This window comes from Scyliorhinus torazame, chromosome 17 (genome assembly GCF_047496885.1).
Source record: "Scyliorhinus torazame isolate Kashiwa2021f chromosome 17, sScyTor2.1, whole genome shotgun sequence".
Lineage (NCBI taxonomy): Eukaryota > Metazoa > Chordata > Chondrichthyes > Carcharhiniformes > Scyliorhinidae > Scyliorhinus > Scyliorhinus torazame.
This window is the reverse complement of record NC_092723.1, coordinates 35,714,623-35,738,305: the sequence shown is the minus strand read 5'-3', so window position 1 is coordinate 35,738,305 and position 23,683 is coordinate 35,714,623. Positions and strand designations below refer to the sequence as shown.

Below are 23,683 nucleotides of genomic sequence, written 5' to 3'. Positions count from 1 at the left end.
ACATTCCATATTAGGTAACCCACCTTTTAATTGTCCAGAACACCTCCCTAAAAGTGGCACGAGGCCCAGTTCCTATGAAAATCAAGATGTGGAGATGCCGGCGTTGGGCTGGGGTGAGCACAGTAAGAAGTCTTACAACACCAGGTTAGTCCAACAGGTTTGTTTCGATGTCACTAGCTTTCGGAGCGCTGCTCCTTCCTCAGGTGAAGGAAGAGGTATGTTCCAGAAACATATATATAGACAGAATCTTTGAATCTGTCTATATATATGTTTCTGGAACATACCTCTTCATTCACCTGAGGAAGGAGCAGCGCTCCGAAAGCTAGTGACATCGAAACAAACCTGTTGGACTTTAACCTGGTGTTGTAAGACTTCTTACTATGAAAATCAAGGTCAATATACCTTAATGTGGAGCTAGGAGGAACAGACTGCAATTTTTTAGTGTCTCCTTACAACTGCAGGATGCTGCACACTTCTACTTGCCCTTCATCCACAAATTTACTTGATACTCTTGGCTGTCATCCTGACCAGTTGCTGTTGCTCCGCCTTGTGACTGGCAAGCTGCTTCTAGGAACATAGCTGGCATCCTCATAGCACTATACTAATGAGATCAAAGGCCTGTGTTCCTGCCACCAGCCTTATTGGGCAGGTATAATGTGTACTGTACCTGGATAATGCACCAATTTAAGCAACTTCCAATTTTTTGGCCCTTTTGGAGGATCTTGTTGCATTATAAAAGAACTTGAAATATTCTGGTCGCACAAATTCTGTGTGCAGGCTGAAGAAATTAATATCAAGTGGTCCGAGTCTTTATAGCAAACTTAAATTCTGCAAATAATGTAGATGCATATCCTTTAGTTTAATGTTGGATGACAAGGATTGGTGTAATGTTGACGAGCCTCAGGCAAGATGAGACTAAAGAAAAACATTTCTCTAAAGTTAATAGATGTGGGGCGAAATTCTCCCCCAACGGTGCGATGTCCGCCGACTGGCGCCCAAAACGGCGCCAATCAGACGGGCATCGCGCCGCCCCAAAGGTGCGGAATGCTCCGCATCTTTGGGGGCCGAGGCCCGATATTGAGGGGCTAGGCCGGCGGCAGAGGGATTTCCGCCCCGCCAGCTGGCGGAAACGGCGTTTGTTGCCCCGCCAGCTTGCGTGGAAATGACATCCTCGGGCGGCGCATGCGCGGGAGTGTCAGCGGCCGCTGACAGTTTCCGGCGCATGCGCAGTGGGGAGAGTCTTTTCCGCCTCCGCCATGGTGGAGGCCGTTGCGGAGGCGGAAGGGAAAGAGTGCCCCCACGGCACAGGCCCACCCGCGGATCGGTGGGCCCCGATCACGGGCCAGGCCACCGTGGGGGCACCCCCCGGGGTCAGATCGCCCCCCCCCCCCCCAGGACCCTGGAGCCCGCCCACGCTGCCTTGTCCCGCCGGTAAATACCTACTTTAATTTACGCCGGCGGGACAGGCAATTTCTCGGCGGGACTTCGGCCCATCCGGGCCGGAGAATCGAGCGGGGGGGGGCCCGGCAACCGGCGCGGCCCGATTCCCGCCCCCGCCTAAACTCCGGTACCAGAGACTTCGGCAACCGGCGGGGGCGGGATTCACGGCGGCCAACGGCCATTCTCCGACCCGCTGGGGGGTCGGAGAATGACGCCCGTGGGGTTTGAACTCTTATTAAGGTTGATTGACATCTGAAAAGAGGAACTGAATAAGTGGCTAATGTTAAAAGGGTTCAAGTGTTCTGGATTAAGTGTGTGTTTAGATGATTCAGTACAATGTTTAGCTAATCCATAGGATTATCATCTTTATCAGGATTGAAATAATAACTAAGACCGTTCCACTTTCTGAATCAGAAAAATCAGGGGTGGGATGCTCTCATCCCGCGGCAGTGTTGACGCCGTCGTAAACGGCGTCACGTTTTACGACGGCGTGAATGGGCCACTCTGAGGAGCGATTCAGACCAGCACGGGCGCCGCGAGAAGCGCGGGGGGTGCAGCGCCAGACCGGCGTCGGATACGCGGGACGCATCAATCATGTGGCGCCCCAGTACCTAAAGGTGCGCGAGCGGCGCCCAGTCCCGGGACCCGCAAGATGGCCGCCGCCCGCCGTGCCGTCCCGAGGTTCAGGGACCACAACCTCGATACACTGCTGGACATAGTCGAGGAGAGGTGGACGATCCTGTGCCCCAGGTGGGGACACCGCCACCCGAGCAGCACAGTCCGGCGTAATTGGAGGGAGTTGGGCAACGCCGTCAGCGCAGTGGGGCACACCCCATGGACCGGCGAACAGTGCCGCAAGAAGATGCATGACCTGATGAGGGAAGCCAGGGTGATTACACAGATGTGCCCCTGGCACCACCCCACCCCTACCACCCACACATGTGAAAGTAGCCCCCCCCCCCCCTTCCCCCCCTGCCCCCAGGAGGAGGGCAAAAAACCCCACCCGACCCACATGGGCTGCACCCACCCATGTGAGCCACCTTGGCCGGGTGCCCCGTGTTCCCATGCCATAATCTAGCCACCAGCTGCGCGGCATGCGGCGGACTGCCTCACTCTGATGCTTTCACCCCTCCCCCAGGAGAAGACCGCCCATAACCACAGGGAGTGTGAGAGAACCAGAGGGGGTCCACCCGTGCTGCACTCCCTCACAGTCCACGAGCAGAGGGCACTGGACCTTGTTGGCGAAGCCGAGGACCGGGAGGTTGCCCCTTGCCAGATCGGAGGTGCACCAGCAAGTGAGACTCCCCTGCCTGGCTCCACTGCCTCACCCCATTCCGCCCCCATTCCCCTCCATTCCACCCCCTCAGCCCAGTCCACGTGTCCAGCGATACATGCTGTCTTGTGTCTTCCGGGACCTGCCGCTGGTCGTCCCGGCCCGTCTGGCGTACCTCGCCCACAACCAGTGCCAGATCCAGAGGCCCCAGACGCGCACGCCACGGCGGAGAGGGCAGACGGCAAGGAAGCCCTTCCACCGACACTGAGACCCAGGAGACTGACGCACAGAGGACGGACACCCAGGAGACCGACAGCCAGGACACAGATAGACACAACACCCAGGACACTGACACACAGAGGACGGGAACACAGTTGATGGACAGACCAGACAGTGACCCTCAGACGGGGTCGAGACCAGAAGCATCGGGCCAAGGGTCGACGCAGGAGACCCCTGACTTTGGCTCCGATAAGGACCTGGACTTCGCATCACTGCTGTCACCCACACCCTCCGCCATCGCAGAGACTATCACCTCGGTTGGGCACTTTAGTGATGAGGCTACTGGGACACTCACTGGTGCGCACCACACAGCTGTACCGGTACAGCAGGTGGGGGTAGGATCAGCTGAGGGGCCGGACGGTCGGAGGGCAGCCCAGCCCCAGCAACCATCTGCCTCCCAGACGGTTGAAAATGAAAAAAATGAAAATTGAAATGAAAAATGAACCCGGTTCCCGGGTTCCTGGAGTTTCCGGACCCACCCACAGATCCGATGCAGTCAGACACCCAGGGACTAGACGGCGGGATGACGGCCGGCTTCCAGCAGCTGCAGACTCCGGTGGAGGAGTCCATCCATGTCCAGGAGTAAGGAGTGATGCCGGTCATGGCTGCCACCCAGGCCGACACCGCACTGTATCCGCGGTGGAGGCAATGGGGGCAACGGTGTTATCATAGAATTTACAGTGCAGAAGGAGACCATTCGGCCCATCGAGTCTGCACCGGCTCTTGGAAAGAGCACCCTACCCAAGGTCAACACCTCCACCCTATCCCCATAACCCAGTAACCCCACCCAACACTAAGGGCAATTTTGGACACTAAGGGCAATTTATCATGGCCAATCCACCTAACCTGCACATCTTTGGACTGTGGGAGGAAACCGGAGCACCCGGAGGAAACCCACGCACACACGGGGAGGATGTGCAGACTCCGCACAGACAGTGACCCAAGCCGGAATCGAACCTGGGACCCTGGAGCTGTGAAGCAATTGTGCTATCCACAATGCTACCGTGCTGCCATGGGTCAGGTCATGTAAGGCATGTGCAGGTGCTTCATGTACAGGTGTCATGCGTGACCCAGGACAGGGCTGCCCTCTCACAGGCAGCCCTGTGCCAGAGCCACCTGGACATCTCAGCCATGCTCCGCAGTCTGTCCGAGTCTCAGCAGGCCATCGCTGAGAGCATCGGCGGCATTGCCCAGATGATGACCCAGTCTCAGCAGGCCACTGCTGAGAGCATCCGCGGCATTGGTCAGATGATGGCCCACTCTCAGCAGGCCACTGCTGAGAGCATCCGCGGCATTGGTCAGATGCTGGATGGTGTCGCACAAGCCCAGAGGGAGGTGGCACAGTCCCAGACAGGGATGGCCCCTCTCTGAGCTCCATCGCAGCTGATGTTAGGACCATTGTCGATACCACAGCGAGCCTCCAGGACTGGCAGCGCCAGGTGTTGGTGGTGCATCGGGGCTTGTCTCCACTCGCACCCCCGTCCCATAGAGAGGCCCGGGGGCCATCGGGCACCCCGAGGGAGGAGGAGGTTATGGGGCCCGTCCCGGTGTCTCCTGCAAGGGAGGGCCCGGAACACTGTGGCACCTCGGACTCCCCTCATTCCGTTCCTGATGCATCAGGTGGGCAGCGGGAGGGCCAGGGTGGCACCACGCCATCCAGGACGCCTGCGGAGCAGCCTGGCCCATCCAAGCTGGACCGCCTCAGGCAACGAGTGCCAACGGGGAGTCTCAGCAGTCCGCCTCCACTCCTGCTGTACCGTCTGGGGAGGCACAGAGACGTAGTGGTAGGGTCTGTAAGGCCAGGAAGTTAGACACCTAGTAAGTTGGCATGGGTGCAGAGCACAGTTTAGGTGTCGGGGCTAGGGCATGTGTATTTAAGCATCAAGCACACCCGCTTCCACACGCAATCGTGTGAACCCAGCCCGTTGTGCCGCAGGTGGATATGTAGTGGAGGGGTGTTGTGCATTTGATCGTGTGGGAGCTAAGGGTGGTGGGAGGTGGGAGTGCGGGGTGGTGAGGCAGTGCGGTACAGTGGTGCCAATGCTCCTGCTCAGCGAGCCCCTACCCCCCTAATTGGTGGAATGTGCGGCGATCAAGGCCTCGCGTGCTCGCTGGCCAAGCCTGTGGCACCGTGCAGCCTCGCGTCCATATCCAGCCCCCATATCGCGTACATTGCCCCCCTCCTTCCCATCCTTCTCATCTGGAGAGGCAGCCCCTTCCTCGGGCTCGCCCTCTGCCTCCTCCTCCTCCGCCTCCAGCACATCGCCCCTCTGCTGGGCTATATTGTGGAGGACGCAGCAGACCAACCCTCTCCGACTGGTACTGGAGGGCCCCTCCAGAGCAGTCCAGGCACCTGAAGCGCATCTTCAGCAGCCCAAAGCACCTCTCCACCACACCCCTGGTTGCTGCATGGGCCTCATTGTAGCGGGTCTCCGCGTCGGTCTGTGGCCTCCGTATAGGTGTCATGAGCCACGACCGCAACGGGTAATCCTTGTCGCCCAGCAACCAGCCCGGGGGGTGGGGGGGGGGCGTCCCTCGAACATGGCGGGGATGAACGATTGTGCCAGGATAAACGCGTCATGTACACTTCCCAGGTACCGGGCGCAGACGTGCATGATCTGCATGCGGTGGTCACAGAGCACCTGAATGTTCATGGAGTGGGCCCCTTTCCTGTTCATGAACACGTCCCTGTTCTCCGCTGGTGGCCGCATGGCGATGTGCACCCCATCAATCGCCCCCTGTACCATGGGTATTCTGGCCACGTCAGCGAATCCCGCTGCCCGGGCATCCTGTTGGGCGCGGTCCACAGGGAACTGGATGTTCCGGTCCGCGATGTCATACAGGGCGTCAGTCACTGCACGGATGCACCGGTGCGCCGATGCCTGGGAGGTCTCCACTTGGAACGACCCCGTGGCATAGAGATTCAGGGCAACCGTCACCTTGACGGCCACTGAGAGAGCATGAGCTCCCCCAATGCCACGTGTGCCATCAGGTGGCAGATGTGTGCGACTGTTTCCCGGCTCATTCGGAGTTTCCTCCTGCATGCCCTGTCCGGCAGGTCCACGAAGGTCATGCGGCGCCAGTAGACACAAGGCCTCATCGGGCCCCTTGGCGCCTTGGCACCACCACCTTCCGCTCCTCCTCCTGCTCCTCATCCACATCAGTTTCCTCATCCTGTGTCTCACACTCGTTGTTGTCCTCCTCCTCCTCCGCCTGCGCCCATCGGGCGGGTGGCCCTGCAGCCTGAGCGGGTACCACCTGGCCCTCTGCAGTCTGTCCCTCTGCTTTGGCCGCCGCTGCCGCAGCCTCTCTGAGCTGCCTGCGCCGACGTTGCCACAGGGCTGCATGCAGGGCAGAGACTCCCGCCACGGTGGCCAACATCGCTGTCTGGTGCCCAAACATTATGATCTGCAGGGGATGGTGGGGGCGCTACACAACATATTTAATGGTGGCACATGGCCCCCTCTACATCCAGGTGCCACTATCCGCACGCCCTCCCTCGCTCTCTGCAGCCGCCCCACCAGGCTCACGACCACAGAGACCACACGTGCCCCGCACCGTCGGGAACTCAGCCCATCGGAGGCGGAGCATAGCGGGTGGGCCTGCTAATGACATTCCAACGGGGTTGCGATTGCATGCGGCATGCGCCTCGTGACGCTGATTTGGAGGGGCAGGGCATCGCGACCTGCCGTCAAACCGGCGCCTACCGTGATTTCGGCATCGGGAGCCATTCTCTGCTTGATTGCCGCTCCCAATTTCACTGTCGGGCAACGGAGAATCCCGCCCCAGAAGTTCTGGGCCAATGTTTTGTATCCAAATCTTCATTTTCATTTTGATGTGTGTTCTACATGCTAAGCACGGATTGAGTGTAACCAAGCTACACAGGCTGGTTGAAATGTCCGAGACGTATGCTTTTCATTATGCTATTTAGTTTTATTTGCATCCCTTGGTTTTGCAGAGGAATCACATACATGTGTTTGAGGTTTAGTTGGAGCGGCCACCCATACATATGCTGCTCTATTTGTTAGTGAGCTACCAACATTTCATTGTCTTAAATACATTCGAGTGGTTTAACATAGTTAAGCCTGTAATGCCATCTTGAAAAATGAATTATTGATAATTTATGTTAATAGATCGTTCCTTGTCTCTTTACTTCATTCTCAGTTAATTATCAGGCTGACCTTGCTGACATTACTTGTGAGATTGAAATCAAACAGAAACTCATCGATGAACTAGAGAATAGCCAGCGGCGATTGCACATATTGAAGCAGCAGTATGAGGAAAAACTTATCCTGCTACAGAATAAGATCCGGGATACACAGCTGGAGAGAGACCGTGTTCTCCAGAACCTTGGTATGGGTTACTTTTTGTTGCCTTTTACATGAAAGGGTATTCGATTTTCATGGTTGTAGGAGGAACTCTTTCAGAACTCATGTATCATTTTACTTCTTCTGATAATTCATTGGCCCCAACATTTCCAGATTCACATGCTTATCATCAACAGACTAATTCAGGAAGTAACAGGTAATCAAACCATCCCCCAACTTGCCACCATCCCATCTCCACCTCTCCCCATCAAACGAAAAGACATCCCGCTCTCTGTTGCAGTTAATTTTAGCTGGAGGAGTAGAGAACGTACTTTGTTATTTCTCTATTGCCATGCAGACATTTCTATGCCTTAAGTACTCGCATGATAGCAAATTAAGGGGAGAAGAGATGCACAATTAATTGTGACCTAGGTTCATTAACACAATCAAAGGGCGGGATTCTCCGAACCCCCGCCGGGTCGTGGAATCGCCGGGGGTCGGCTTGAATCCCGCCCCCGTCGGCCTCCAAATTCTTCCACCCCCCAAAAGTCACAGCGGCGTGAATCGCGCCGCCTGCCTTGGAGAATGGCGGGGACCGGCGCGACTCAATGGGTCCCGGGGCCGCCCGAAATCTCTGGCCCGCGATGGGCCGAGTTCCCGCCTGTTTTTGCCAGGTCCCGCCGGCGTATATCAAGGTAGGTCTCTACCGGCGGGACCCAGCTCCGTGGGCGGCCTCGGGGAGGCGGGGGGTGATCTGGCCCCGGGGGGTGTCCCCACGGTGGCCTGGCCCACGGTCGGGGCCCACTGATCCGCGCGCGGGCCTGTGCCGTGGCGGCACTCTATTCCTACGCGCCGGCCCTGTAGGCCTCCGCAAATGCTGACGCTCCCGCGCATGCACGGACCCGCGCCGACTGGCGCGGCGCCAAAGGCCTTCCACGCCGGCCGGCGGGGCGCAAACCACTCCGGCGTCATCCTAGCCCCTGAATGCGCGGAGGATTCCGCAAATTTGGGGCGGCCATACGTCGGAGTGGTTCCTGCCACTCCACTGCGCCGTTTCTGCTCACCACGCCAATTCCCGGAGAATCCCGCCCAATGTCTCTGACCTGGGAGTAACCCAACATCATATTCCTTTTTAGAGGTAGATATCTTCAAATGCAGCACCTTACCTCACTACACATGGGTTTACGTGCCAGGCTACATTTCTCCCATTTATTATCCTGTGGCTATTTTCATTACTTGGCGACATGGCAGCACAGTGTTGCTTCACAGCAGCAGGGTCACAGGTTCGATTCCCGGCTTGGGTCACTGTCTGCGTTGGTTTCTTCCGGGTGCTTCAGTTTCCTCCCACAGGTCCCGAAAGACATGCTGTTAGGTAATTTGGACATTCTGAATTCTCCCTCGGTGTATCTGAACAGGCGCCGGAGTGTGGCGACCAGGGGATTTTCACAGTAACTTCATTGTCATGTTAATGTAAGAGTAAGCCTATTTGTAACACAAATAAAGATGATTATTACATTATTATTAGAGATGACCTCGGGAAAGAAGTATCGAGATCTGCTTGTGATGGATCAGGAGCATTTTAGACCTCTAACCAAACTCTGAAACTTCAATGGATTCTTAGCATTTAAGATTTTTAAAATAGATTTCTTCAAGTTTTTTTAAAGTAAATGGTTAAGAGTGTTAAGTTCTTTTACAGTATTACTAAAGAATTTTTAAATTTTATGGTTTCAAGCTACGCTTCAAAAAACAGTGGTCTCCCTACCTTTGTTCTTATGCTTTGAGGAGGATAATCAGGAGGACTATTGCAGAGCTGCCACTGTAGTCACCGTAGTTAATCTTTGGTGCCGATCTGATGTAATCCACACCACCTTGGCTCCAGATGCTAAATGGATTACTGTAATCAAGAGCAATATTCAAAAGAGCTATGTTTCTCTCACGAAGCAGAATGAGTTGTGCCATCTGCTGTAAAGTTGAAGGTACAACACAAAAGGGAGTCTTTCAGCAGACTTCAGAGCCCATTGCCAAATTATTCCAATCAGTATAGTCCCCTTTTTGGCAAGAAAAATAACTCAGTTGTATGCTGACAGGCAGCACTCCTGCATGAATTCCAAGACTGCCACTTAAGAGATCATTCTGCTCCCTTTTATGTTGTATTAAGAATACCGCTAATGTTAAATGCGAGTATCCCAAAATCCAGAAGGATAACTTGGAACATCGGTTCTTAGTGCTGTATGTTTTCAATTTGGTATACTGTGAGAAAAATATGCATACTAGGGAGTAACAATTGATAAACAATATTTATTAACTTTAAAAACAAAACACAAGAAGGATTATAATACACGACAACATTTCATTACTCTGATGGCCATACACACACAATATTACATGATATTACCCCTTGGTTCCAAACTACCCATTTTCTCTGAAGTCAGGGATGCCCCTTTGCTCCCTAACAATATTCAACATTATAGAATTATCACACACAGGTTATTTGGCCGCGTTTATCCTCCGGGAGCTCCAGTTTTCTACCACTAAGTCCCAAAAGACGTGCTTGTTAGGTGAATTGGACATTCTGAATTCTCCCTCAGTGTACCCCAGCAGGCGCTGGAGTGTGGCGATCGGGGATTATCACAGTAACTTCATTGCAGTGTTAATGTAAGCCTACTTGTGACACTATTATTATTGGGAAAACTGTCTTTAGTGTCAGTGCAGTTAAAATCTGCTTGGTTTGAGTATTGGATCTTAACCGGCTGCCTGTTTAGCAATAACTTGTTTTTGGGAGACTATTTCTGCAGCTGGGTGTGGCTGTGAAGATAGATGTGACTGTGTTCCATTTCTCCAGTTATTGTGCAATGGATATATCATTCTTTCCCTTTGCTGTTATCCACCCTATCGAGTCGGCTTTTAGCATATACGAGTCAACTTTCTTATCTATCCACTTTGAAGTTACCTCTTCTGTACCCCATTGTTTTCCTCTAGTCACATAGGTAAACACCTGCTTTTTTCACTGATAAATAATTTGCATCTCAAAATCTCTTCAGACAGCTGCTCCTATCAGCTCCCTGTTTATTTTATCCAATTCCAATTTTAATTTTCCCTATTTCTTAACAGTTGGCATTCCCTCGCCTTCTAAATCATTCTGCATTATTCCCACCAGTAATAAGTGCACTTCACTGGCAATAGAATAAATGTGTCCTTGTTATTTGAGACCACTGTGGTTCCCCAGGTACCTACATGCCTGTTCAGTCCCGCACTCCGGGTTCTTCGAAAGTGACCAGATTTTCTGAGATGGGTAACCGAAGAATTATAGCAAGCCTCTTGGGCTTAAGGGAGGCATGGTGACACACTGGTTAACACTGCTGCCTCATAGCGCCAAGGACCTGGGTTCAGTTCAAGCCTTGGTGACTGTCTTGTGTGGAGTTTGCATGTTTTACCCATGTCTGCATGGGCTTCCTCCGGGTGCTCCAGTGTCCTCTCACAGACCAAAAATGTGAAGATTAGGTGAGGTTACGGGGATAGGGTTGGGGAGTAGGCCTAGTTTGAATGCTTTTTCAGAGGGTCGATGCAGACTTAAAGGGTTGAATGGCCTCCTTTTGCACTGTAGGGGTTCTATGGATTTTAAGGATTCTTGGGGGTTGAGGTAGTAGCCACTTCTCCTTGGTCATGAACTGTTATGGCAGTCGAAAAGATGAGGACACCCATTTTGTCTTTGTGACAATGTGGTTCAGTCCAGTGCCTGAGTTTGGTGCTTCTTCGCTGAGTTCACAAATTTAAATACTCCTGCTGAGGCGTGACAGTGACTGATTTGCTCTTTAATTTCCAGCCCTGCTCCACCATTTCCTCCATATTGCAGTATCTACATGATGACCAAACTGAAATCTTGGACAGAATCTGGTGTAGGTGAATCTTGGCTATGGGCTGGAGAGCCAGTGACAGCCCCACGTTGCCCCCTTAAGGGAAGGGCTGCCATATCTTGGCCCACTCAGGCACTTGGGCCAATAGCAGGCCCTTTCCTGCGATCAAGGATTTTGGAATCCAAAGACTTGCCTGCCAGAAGCTGTCCTTCCTTCCCACCACCTCCGAGGCCTGGTGACGTGGTGAGGACCTTAAGTGGGCCATTAAGAGCCACAGTTGACAACAGGGCGGGAAGGCCGTTCATGGAACTTACCGCCAAGGACTTAGGTTGGAGGTTGGGAGGTGGCAGGGTCCACCTGCCATTTTCCTGCCTGCTTAAATGCCATTCCACCACCAAACACACCACTGGGAAGGGCACCGGATTCCACCCCATTTGTCTGAAATTGTACTGTCTGAAATCTCATAGGACATAGAACATACAGTGCAGAAGGAGGCTATTCGACCCATCGAGTCTGCACTGACCCACTTAAGCCCTCACTTCCACCCTATCCCCGTAACCCAATAACCCCTCCAACCTTTTTGGTCACTAAGGGCAATTTATCATGGCCACTCCACCTAACCCGTACGTCTTTGGACTGTGGGAGGAAACCGGAGCACCCGGAGGAAGCCCACGCAGACACGGGGAAGACGTGCAGACTCCACACAGACAGTGACCCAGCGGGGAATCAAACCTGGGACCCTGGCGCTGTGAAGCCACAGTGTAGCCACTTGTGCTGCCCTTCTACTATGCCCTCATCTACTGTGGCGTCAAGGGGCACCATTGCACCATGCTTTCCAGCTATCAGTTGAACCTTAAATTGATGAATGGTTGAATTAATTTTGTGATTCTTTGCTCAGGATCTATGGAGTGCAACACAGAAGAGAAAGCAAGCAAGATTAAAGCAGATTATGAGAAAAAATTGAAGGAAATGAATCGAGAGCTCCAGAAGCTGCAGGTGGCACAGAAAGAGCACGCCCGCCTACTGAAGAATCAGACTCGGTACGAGCGAGAGCTGAGAAAACTGCAGAGTGAAGTGGCTGAAATGAGGAAAACCAAGGTAACCTTGCACACTTTCTTTTATTAATATCCCTGCTGCAGTCATGGAATGATCCCTGGGATATGCTTTTCAACATTATTAGTGTAAGCCAAGACGGTGAATATTTGACCATGAGCGATGGCAATCTACATACTTGTATTCTCATTGCCCAAACTGGATTTGATGACATCTGCTGATATGTGTGTAATATCCAGGATGTCCCAACTCTTTTGGAAGGAAATAAGGGCCCCTTCGATCATGGGATCTGGCAGGGGAGGGGTGGAGAGTATATTGGTGACCATTGGAAGAGGCAAAAGGGTGTGTGCTGAGGACGATAAGAGCAGGTTATGCTGGTTACGATAGGGGGTGTCCGAGTGCATGTGGTGGGGAGTTGTGGATGGAGTGGGTGGGCAGAGCTGGTGAGAAAGGATGATCAGAACTCCCCCATGGTGACCAACGGACACTGTATGCATGCTCACACAGAAGAAAACCAAGAGGCAAAAGCAAGAGGAGACTCGCAGGTTCAATCTCCTACAGTTCCTAGAAATCAGAGACAAAAGGCACCCCTTAAGTGATGGGCAAATAATTAAAATAAGAAACAGTTGTTTCAAAAATGATTGACTCTTAACTGCCTCTTCAAGAGTAATTAGGGATGGACAATAAATGCTGGCCTTGAGCCGGGGGGGGATGGATAGTGTATGACGGAGGTGGAGGGAAGTGGGGCTGGTCAAGGTGAGGGATCTGTATTTGGAGGAAGGGTTCGCCAGTCTGGAGAAGCTAAGGGAGAGGGTAGGGCTGCCGAGAGGGAGTGAGTTGAGGTATCTGCAGGTTAGGGACTTTGCGCGAAAGGTCTGGAGGGGTTTCCCTAGGTTGACGGGATACATCCTGCTGGAGCGACTGCTGCTTCCAGATGTGGAAAGCGAGGGAAGAATTGGGGATATATACAAATAGCTGGGAAGCAGGGAGGCGAGCGACTGGGGAAGATCAAGGAGAAATGGGAGGTGGAGTTGGGAGGGCAGATCAATTGGGGAGTGTGGAGTGAGGCACTTCGAAGGGTAAACGGGACCTCCTCTTGTGCAAGGATGAGCCTGATCTAGTTTAAGGTGATGCAAAGGTTACATATGACTCGGGCGAGAATGAGTGGGTTCTTTCAGGGGGCAGCATATGAGTGTGAGAGGTGTGGGCAGGGGCCAGTGAATCACGGGCGCATGTTTTGGCGTTGTGAAAAATTGGGAAGATTCTGGGCGGGTGTGTTCGCGGTCTTAGCCAGCATCTGATGTGGAGATGCCGGCGTTGGACTGGGGTGAGCACAGTAAGGAGTCTTACAACACCAGGTTAAAGTCCAACAGGTTTCTTTTCAAATACTAGCTTTTGGTGTACTGCTCCCTTCCTCAGGTGGCAAGGAAGGAGCACGGATCCTTCCACCTAAGGAATGAGCAGTGTTCCGAAAGCTAGTGATCCAAAGCAAACCTGTTGGACTTTAACCTGGTGTTATAAGACTCCTTACTGAGATAGCATAGTGGAGGTGGTGGATCCGGACCCATTGGTGGTGATATTTGGGGTTTAAGAGAAGCCGGAGCTCATGGAGAGGAGGAAGGCCGATATCGTGGCCTTGGCATCTCTGATTGCACGGCGGCAAATTTTACTGTACAACTTCCTGCGGTTGGAGAAGATAAAGTATGAATTAAGGGGCTCTGCAGGTGTGGGTTGAGAAAAGCGGGGGATGTTTGTGACCGTGTTTGAGGAGTTGTTCATCGGGGGGAGGGGGGGACAAATGTACATAAATGAGCTCGCCTTCCTTGGTTTCCAACAAGAGCACGACTTCAGAGGCCGTGATTGCCACGTCAGGTGGTGGAAGATAGTTCCAGCCATCTCCCTGCTGGATATGATAACCATGCATCACCAGTGGCTGTGAATGTCACCACCACGCTCCACATTTTTATCTCTGGTTCCTTCTAGTGAGCTACCAGCAGCATATTGATTGGGTTGTTTGCCAAGAATGGGAGGTATGTTAACTTTCCCTTTGATGACAGTAGCTGGAATGAGTGGGCACTCAGATCAGCATCTCTACCTGGCTTCCTACAGGTACAGGGCACCATTGACTGCACTCATCTGAATACCTCCAGATTAGTCAGGAGAGTTTGTTACAAGTGATTTAATTTCATCATTGTTCATCCAGTGTGCAACCACAAGGAAAGGTTCATACAGGTCTGCAGTGGATTCCATGGGAGTTGCAATTACTACTTCAGATGTCAAGGTTATCTATGCCAATATACAGGTGCAAAGGTTTAACTGTTGGATGCAGTGCATTTGGTAAGGGTGCCTACCAATCCATCACTGACGTGCATTTGAGGACATGCATTGAATTGATTGAGCTGACCGACTGGATTCACATTGCACAAAGCTTGGAGTGGGTGGCAGTGGTAAATAGATAGGTGATATGAGGAACTTTATAAGAGCATAAACAATGCTTGGTCTCAGCTTAATTAGCTGTGTGAAGTGGTCTGAAAGAATATGTGTGAAAAGACAAAGTAGCAGTGTACTACAGGATAGATGAACCTGCAGCTATGCTCACCTTTCCGGAGCTACTTCTCACACTGGCTCTTGGTACACCAACTTCCTGCAGCTGACCTCCTCATTTCAGTTTCAGTTGTCTCAACTGTCTCAGTTTCTTATTTCTTCCTCTTTACTGAAATCATCCCAACTCTTCCAAGGTCTACGTGTACCGTGGCTCTTTAAATAGTCCGGACAGAATCTCCTTATGTGGGCACACATCACACTTGTACATATGAATTGGAGACAAGAAATCTGGATGTAAAATGAGAACAAGCTTTACCGGTTGCATGCGGATGTTCCCACAAATCCTTTGATCATTCAGGTTTTGGGGCTGTGCGTACCCCTTCCCTGCTAGTATCATCATTATTATTGTTAGTAATGTTATTATCTGATCTGTCCTAAAGTATCTTGGCATTAATGAACCCTTTGCTTTGTCTCAACTTTACAACTCACTCTAGTTTCGGGTACATTTTTCCTTATTAAGTGATAATCTGGAGATGAATACTTGCAATCGGTTTTGATTCTTAATTGCTGTAACCGTGATACTTTTTCTGGTCACACAGATGTTAAAAGCCCCAAGCATGCAGCTAAAGTTCCTGCCATATTGGTTTACAGTTAAAAAGCATTAGCTTTGGACAGAAAACAAGATGTTTAGAAGACTTGGTCACATCTCATTTTATGCAGATTAAGAAGTGTACCAGCAAGATGAACTACTTCTGAAAATCTATTCCCATTGCCTCAGTAAAAAACGTTTGCACTGACTTACTATCCTTTTATGAAATTATTTAAAAGCTCAGCCATTACAGCGAAATAAATTTCAGTATTTTTCCTGGAATCTTCTTTGGTCAGGTGACTCTAATGAAACAGATGAGGGAGGATCAGCAGCGAATGAGGATGATTGAAAGCAAAAGAAACCGCGAGATTGCACAGCTGAAAAAGGAACAGAGGCGACAAGAAGTAAGTATTGATGAAAGGGACACAATCAGCAGTATAACTAAGGATTGGCAACAGCATCTACATTCAACAATTCACGGGAAAGAAATGAACAGCATTAATTGGGCTTATTGGCTAAGGGGATGTTCTGACTTACAAATTGCCCAGGTCCTAAACTCTGCAATTCCCTCCTTTAAACTTCTCTACATCCCTAAACTCCTATAAGATGCTTCTTAAAACCCACCCCTCTATCCAAATTTTTGCTCACTCGTTCTAAGATTGCCTTTTGTGGTTGGTGGCAAATTTTGTTTGCTAAAACACTCAAGGACATTTTTCTAGTCAAGGCACTAAATAAATGCAAATTGTTGTTGCTACTCAGCCCTCTGGTGTAACATTGATCTAAACGATCAACATCATGTCAAAAGGTGGATGAATGTTTAATTTTGAAGACAGACCATAGTGGGCGAGACAAGCACACTGGAAAAGTCCACTGTACTTCCACCAGTGGAACCAGTTCTGAACTTATTTTAGCCCAATGGAATGACATGTTAACTTCTGTCAGATGAAAAGTTTCCATGCCAAATTAATCTCATCAGCGATTCAGATGGATGGATGTGTGCATATACTGCATTAAGTCATTCACAATTTCTGACTCACATGCAGCCAATGAGAATGGCAAATATGTAAATCTGTATTTTTAATGTCCTTTCACGGAATATGGGCGTCGCTAAGTAGCCCAGCAATTATTGTCCATTCCTATTACCTTTTGAGAGGTTGGTGGTGAGCTGCCTTCTTGAACCACTGCAGTCCATGTGCTGTGTAAGTACACCCACAATGCTGTTAGGGCAGGAGCTGCAGGATTTTGACCCAGGGATGTGCAGGTTAGGTCACGGGTCTATGGCGGAGTGGATCATCACAGACTCAATGGGCCGAATGCTCTCCTTCTGCACTGTTGCGATTCTATGACAAAAGAAGAAGATAAGGCAACAATATCCTGTTACTCAGAGATGGTGTATAACAAGGAAGAGTCCCACGTTAACGGAAACATTAACCATCCTCAACACTGACGTTTTCCACCAAAATACAAAATATTCCTTAAGGAACAGTGAAAAACAGTTCCTTGGATTGAATGGCACTCACCTAAAGTCAAGTAAATCCATTGATAGAAATTCAAGTAAATTGCCTTATTGAAAAAGAAAACTTGACCTGACAGAAATTCGTAGATAAATTGAAAGCTGTTGCAATTATAGTTTTATTAATATTTCAAAATTGGTGTTTTGCGAAATAAGAACTGTGAATCAGTTTAGTGTCACTCCATTTGTCAGAATTCAGATTGAAGTTGGAGTGGGAAGATGGATTATCTCCCATTGTATGTCAAATTTACTTTTAAGATCATTTCCAACAAAGTTTGCTGTTTATTCAGTTAGTTCTGAGGATTCCTAAATCTCTGTGTTTCTATCATTTTTTATTTCAGTTCCAAATTCGGGCTTTGGAGTCTCAAAAACGGCAACAAGAAATTGTCCTACGCAGAAAAACACAAGAGGTGTAAATTCATGATTCCAGATTGCAAATAACCAGCTAAGTCAATGTGAATGTAATGCGTCTCAGAATAGTTGCTTGGTTGCTTTTGAACATTGTAAAGCAGAAGCCCATGGGTGTTGTTTTCTTTCTTCAGCTATTCAATTTACTTGGTTAGCTTTAAAGTTCTTTCATTTACATTACATTGTGGTAAGTTAGAAATACTTTTCTAGTGTTGAATCCTCGTATAGGTTTTAATTCGCTGATAAAAACAATTCTTAAATTGAGCCCCCCATACATGATTCAAACAGAACAATAACTCAAAATAAAATAGCAAACAAAGGCATTTGACACAAATACACTGAGCATTTTATATAAGGGGTGGTATTCCCCCCCCCCCCCCCCACCCCCCCCACATCGGGTGGGAGAATCGCCGGGGTGCCACGCGAGTCGCGCCATGCCACCCCGACACCCGCACCCGATTCTCCCACCCCCCGAAACCAGTAGCGCGAGAATCACGCCGGGTCGCTTGGAGAATCGCCGCAAACGGCGAGCGGTGATTCTCCAGCCCGGATGGCCCGAGCGGCCGGCGAAAAAAATGACAGTCCCGCCAGCGCCGTTCACCCCTGGTCGCTGCCAGCGGGAATTCTGTGGGAACCTTGGGGGGCCTCCAATGGGGTCTGGCCCGCGATCGGGGCCCACCGATCAGCGGGCCGGCCCCAGAACCCCGGCGCCATGTTGGTGCCGGTGCGCGCGGCCCAACTGCGCATGCGCAGGAATGAGCTGCCCCAACTGCGCATGCGCGGGTTGGCACTGCGCCCTTTTGGCGCCGCATAAGGAGGCTGGAGTGGCATGAACCGCTCCAGTGCCATGCTGGCCCCCTGTGGGGGCCAGAATAGGTCGTGCTAACGACGGCGCGAACACTTGGCCTCAATTTCGGAGATTCTCGCCCAAGATGGCTACGGAACTTAACTATGGAAGGACCAGACACAATTTAAATTGTGAGACAGCCAAAGGATCCCGTACTGATAAAAGCAAAATACTGCAGAGGCAGGAACTCTGAAATAAATAACAGAAAACACTGATGAGCTCGGCAGATCTGGCAGCATCTGTGGAGAAAGAAACAGAGTTAACGTTTTGAATCTGTATGACGCTCCTGAAGATGTTTATCCCGTGCTAAGTTTATCCAACATTTTCCCTTTTTATTTGATCCAGTTTTAATGTCCATGCGTACTCCTCATTGCATAAACGCTCCGACCTATTCTCAAGCTTTTTTGAAAGAGATACCACTATTCTTGCTGTTACCTTACCAAATAATTTAGATTTTTAAAAAATTAGCATTTATAAAAATATTGCTATTCTGCAATGAAACTTATTGACTTGTTGCATAATGAAATCTTCCAGCGGCTGGGAGCCTTGAAACTGAAGCTGGCAGAAAGATGCCACTTCAAGCTTTGATGAAACACTCATAAGAAGAGAACATAAACCTTTACTTTATAGTGGCGTAGTGGTATTGTCGCAGGACTTGGTAATCCAGAGACCCAGAGTCATTCTCTGGGGACCCAGGTTCAAATCCAACCATCGCAGATGGTGAAACTTGCATTCAATAAAGAAATCTGGAATTAAAAGTCTAAAGATGACCATGAAACCATTGTTGATTGCCATAAAAACCCATCTCGTTCACTAATGTCCTTTAGGGAAGGACATCTGTCGTCCTTACCTGGTCGAGCCTACATGTGACACTAGATCCACAGCAATGTGGTTTTAAAGCTCTCAGGGATCCTACATCCCATGAACAAATAAAAACATATAGTTTTCAGGGATTTTATAACGTAATTGAAACATTGTTTGACCTCATTCTGGAGCACTCGTTCCTAAGATTTAGATCCTTTGTGCCACTAGACTCAATAAGCTTCACTTCCCAAGATAGGGATGTTGAGAAAAACTGCAAACATAATTACGCTATCAGTGGGAATGTTCATCAAAATTATTTAACATTCAGATAAATTTTGAAATGGGCATTGATGATAGATATAGTATGCCTTTCAAAGGAACATACATCAATTAGGAAGCATCAGTGAAGAAAGAGATTCCTCTTTTAAAAGATTCATTGCATTGCACATAATTGTTGTCATTGTTCTGTTTTCTTTTGTTCTGTTCAGGTTAGTGCCCTTCGAAGATTAGCCAAACCAATGTCCAACCGAGTCGCTGGCCGTGTGAGCCGGAAACAGAATGTTCTGGACTCTGGAATGGAGCTTTCGGCCAGTACCACATCCTCAGAACCAGAATCTGCCTCGAAATCCGTATCCAACATTGTTAAACAGTGGAATAGAAAGTTAAATGCAGCCTGGAACGAGACAGTTTCTGCAGTGAATGGAACAAGGGCCGCAAGGTAATCATGTAATCAGTAACAAAACTTAAAAGGTGAAAAATAAATCAACTTTGGACTGAATTAATTAATGTAAGAAATATTTTGATATTAGGAGATTTTGTTGCTTATTAGCAACAAAATCAGCATCCCACAACAAGCAGATATGAAAAACAACTGACAATAGTGATTAAGATTATTCTTCCCCTCTCATTACTGTGCCTCTGACCACTGTGCATCTGACCTATTTAAACATTTGGTGGCAAAGGACATAATTTGAAGATGAGCAACACTGAAATGTAAAACCTGTTTTTTTCAAACCAAGCCCAGGCGTAATAATTAATAGTTCTAATATGGCGGGGTCATTTAGCTCCTGACCTCGTTGTGGCCTTGGTTCAAATATTGTCAAAGGAGCTAAATGCCAGAGATGAGGTGAGGTGAGATGAGATGAGGTGATATCAAGGCAGCAGTCAACCAAATGTGGCTTCAAGGAGCCTTGGCGAGTCAATAGAAATCAGGAGGATAACTGGTTGGAGTCATGCCTAGAACAGAGGAAGATGGTTGTGGTCGTAGGGGTAAATTATCAGTTCTGGTACATCACTGCAGGAGTTCCTCAGCGTAGTGTCCTCGGCCCAAGGATCTTCAGCTGCTTCCTCAGTGACCTCCCTTCCATTATAAGATCAGAAGTGGGGATATTGTTGATGATTGTGCAATATTTTGCACCATTCACAACTTCTCAGATACTAAAGCAGTCCATGTCCAAATGCAGCAAGACCGGGACAATATCCAGGTTTTGCCGGACAAGTGGCAAGTAACATTCACGGCACACAAATGGCAGGCAGTGGCCATCTCCAACAAGAGGTAATCTAACCATCACATCATGACATTCAACAGCATCACCATCACTGAATTTCCAATTATCAACATCCTGGGGAGGGGGTTACCATTGATCTGAAGCTGAATTTGTCCCAGCCATATAAATACTGTGGCAACCAGAGCAGGTCAGATGCTAGGAATCTTGAGGCGGGTAACTCACCTCCTGACACCTCCTCCAAAGCCTGTCCACCATCTACAAGGCACAAGTCAAGAGTGTGATGGAATACTCTCCACTTGCCTGGAAGAGTGCAGCTCCAACAACACTGAAGAAGCTCAACACCGTCCACAACACTGTCGACGAACAGGGGCAGCTGTGTGCACCATCTACAAGATGCAATGCAGGAACCCATCATGACTCCTCAGACAGCAACTTCCAGACACATGACCATCACCCTCTAGAAGTACAAGGGCAGCAGACACATTGGAACACAACCACCTAGAAGTTCCCTTCTAAATCACTCACCAACCTGACTTGGAAATACATCGCCGTTCCTTCACTGTCACTGGGTCAAAATCCTGGAACTCTCCCTAACAGCATTGTGGATGTATCTACACTACAGGGACTGCAGTAGTTCAAGAAGGTAGCTCACCACCACTATCGCAAGGATAACTAAGGATAGGCAATAAATGCTAGTTTAGACACTGACACCCACATCCCATAAATTCATTTTAAAAAGTATTGTTTTGGAGGCTTGAAAGCTGAATATTCACACATAGCATCAGAGAGCTAAAGATCCACAACTTTACAATTGAGTTGCAAGATAGCTTGAATTTCATATGTACAATCCTGTTTGGAGGATTTTTATAATCATGAACTGTCACTTCTCATGATAGGTAGGTAACTTGACTTGGCAGAACTGTTGAAAAAGCCATGCATTTGTGATTGTTAAAAATTAGAATGGTGAATAGGCTTATTCTATTTGTGCTATGCAATTCACTTGGATCAGATGGTATAAATTGGACATCCCACATGTCCTCTGAAGTGGCCTCCCTTTCAATTTTAACTTGCTCTTTTTATCGGTTTTGAGCTAAATTTCATTGAGCACTGGGATTATTTTAACATTTCTTTAACCATTTCTTTCCTAGTTTTGCTCTGGAGGATTTAATAGCTGGAATTAAATGCATAGTTAACGCAAATCTTTCTACTCACCTAAGCATTGGTGATAGATATACCATCTGGTACAGACTGGATCATGGGAAGGTGCAGAAAAGGGGAAATAAATCCCTTGAGGGAGGAGAGCTCAATTCATTAACAACATTAATTTGACTGCTAATCGCTGACAGTGTATTAAATTATATGAACATTGATGACACAGTAGTTGTGGCAAATGTGATTTGCAGTATGATGACATGCATTTCACTAAAATAGTGACAATATTCAATGGTCCATCTATCCCAGACACCTACCAAAAACCTAAACCCACAGTAAGCCTTTTACTGTTTGTACTGAGGGTTTTTAAAATTGAATTTATTAACTTTTTTTTTGCTTTTATTCTGCAGAAAGATCAAGTACCAGAAAAAAGGAGTTGGTGAGGGCTTCTCAAAGACAGCACGGCTAAAATGGCAGGCACTGGAGTGTAGAATAACTGACATTGTGATGCAGAGGATGACGATTTCCAACTTGGAAGCAGACATGAATCGCCTGCTCGGGGTATTCACATTTAAATTATTACACAAACATGCTGACTGACATTCCAGGCTTTTGCACCACTGTTTTCCATTTGTGTCCATACTCTGCTTCTGCAACTGAAATCATTCTTGCACCTAGGGTCATAACGCGTTCTTCGTTACTTGTGCACAGATTCTACAACAAATTTGGACTAGGACAGATGCACAGTTACACATTGTTATGGCATGGCTGATGGTGAATGCCGAGCTCCCAAAATCCCAAATGGGAAACTGGGAACAGCTGCTGCCACCAAAATGGATTTTGCAATTTCTGTAGGATGAGAAGTGGTTCAGAAATCAGGAAATTATACCCCCGACTATTTGTGATGATTTTATCGTACAGTAAACATTTATTAAGGGGTGCAAAAATACAAAACTACACTTCAGCACGAGAACCTCAGAGTTAATCTTCCCCTTTTCTGTTTCGCAACTATAGATTATAAAATCTGTAGAATTCCAGTAAGTTTTACCACAATGTGCCCCTGTTCTCTTGGAGTGCCCTCTGAGGCTGATCGCAACTGGTTTTCCAGGTTTAACCTTGTTCCCACTGTCTTCTGATGGTTCTGACCAGCTATTTTGCCGTCATCTGAGAGATCTAAGCAGCTAGCACCGTACCCCCCACCCAACACACATTCTTGAGCTGCATGGTAGCACAATGGTTAGCAATGTTGCTTCACAGTGCCAGGGACCAAGGTTCGATTCATGGCTTGGTCACTGTCTGTGCAGAGTCTGCACGCTCTCCCCGTGTCTACGCTTTCTCCCCATGTCTGCATGAGTTTCCTCCGGGTGCTCTTGTTTCCTCCCACGCATCCCGAAAGACGTGCTTGTTAGGTGCATTGGACATTCTGAATTCTCCCTCCGTGTACCCGAACAGCCGGCGTGTGACGACTAGGGGATTTTCACAGTAACTTCACTGCAGTGTTAATGTAAGCCTACTTGTGACACTAATTAAGATTATTTTTACATAGGCTTCAGTGTTTTCTTGTATGTAATCCTTCACTTTGACCTCTCCATTGTCATGAATGTCTTTATTAACCGATAGAAATTAGCTTTGTATTGACTGAAAATAGTGAGAAAACTATTTTGCTTAACCTTTATCAAGTGCCAGAGAATTCAAATTTATGTATTAATGTCTGCTATTCCTTTGCAGAAACGAGAGGAATTAATTGGTCTCCAGGAAATGCTACTTGGGAAAAGGGAACGGAGTCAAAAGGAAAATCCAGAAGATAAATCCATCCAGGAAATAAATGAGGAACTTGAAGCCTTAAATGCGAATATCGACTATATTAATGACAGTATTTTTGAATGCCAAGCTACCATAATGCAGATCGAGGAGACCAAGGTATTCAGGCTAGGGAGTGGGGTAGGCGAATGTCACTCGGTTTAGTATCTGAAATAGATATCTGCATTGAAGATCTGTATTAATAAAAAGGAAAATAACTGAAAATCTAAAACAGTTCTGGAAACACTCAGCAGGTCAATCAGCATCAATGATATTTGAGGATTAATCCTTCGGCAGAACTAGAAATTGTTA

At 48.6% G+C, this 23,683-nt stretch overlaps 1 protein-coding gene across 3 annotated transcripts in view; it reads left to right on the top strand.

Annotated features, from left to right (window-relative positions):
• The window catches only part of kif21b (kinesin family member 21B), a 223,118-nt gene that overhangs the window by 121,008 nt on the left and 78,427 nt on the right, over positions 1 to 23,683 (top strand). For all 3 annotated transcript variants that reach the window (XR_011935738.1, XR_011935737.1, XM_072480319.1), the window contains exons 14-20: positions 7,157 to 7,345; positions 12,052 to 12,251; positions 15,636 to 15,743; positions 17,194 to 17,262; positions 19,400 to 19,629; positions 21,982 to 22,132; positions 23,300 to 23,491. Coding sequence is in view for 1 of the 3 variants with exons in the window: in XM_072480319.1 (XP_072336420.1) it covers positions 7,157 to 7,345; positions 12,052 to 12,251; positions 15,636 to 15,743; positions 17,194 to 17,262; positions 19,400 to 19,629; positions 21,982 to 22,132; positions 23,300 to 23,491 (1,139 nt within the window). In the remaining 2 variants the exon portion in view is untranslated. The remainder of the gene's footprint in view (positions 1 to 7,156; positions 7,346 to 12,051; positions 12,252 to 15,635; positions 15,744 to 17,193; positions 17,263 to 19,399; positions 19,630 to 21,981; positions 22,133 to 23,299; positions 23,492 to 23,683) is intronic.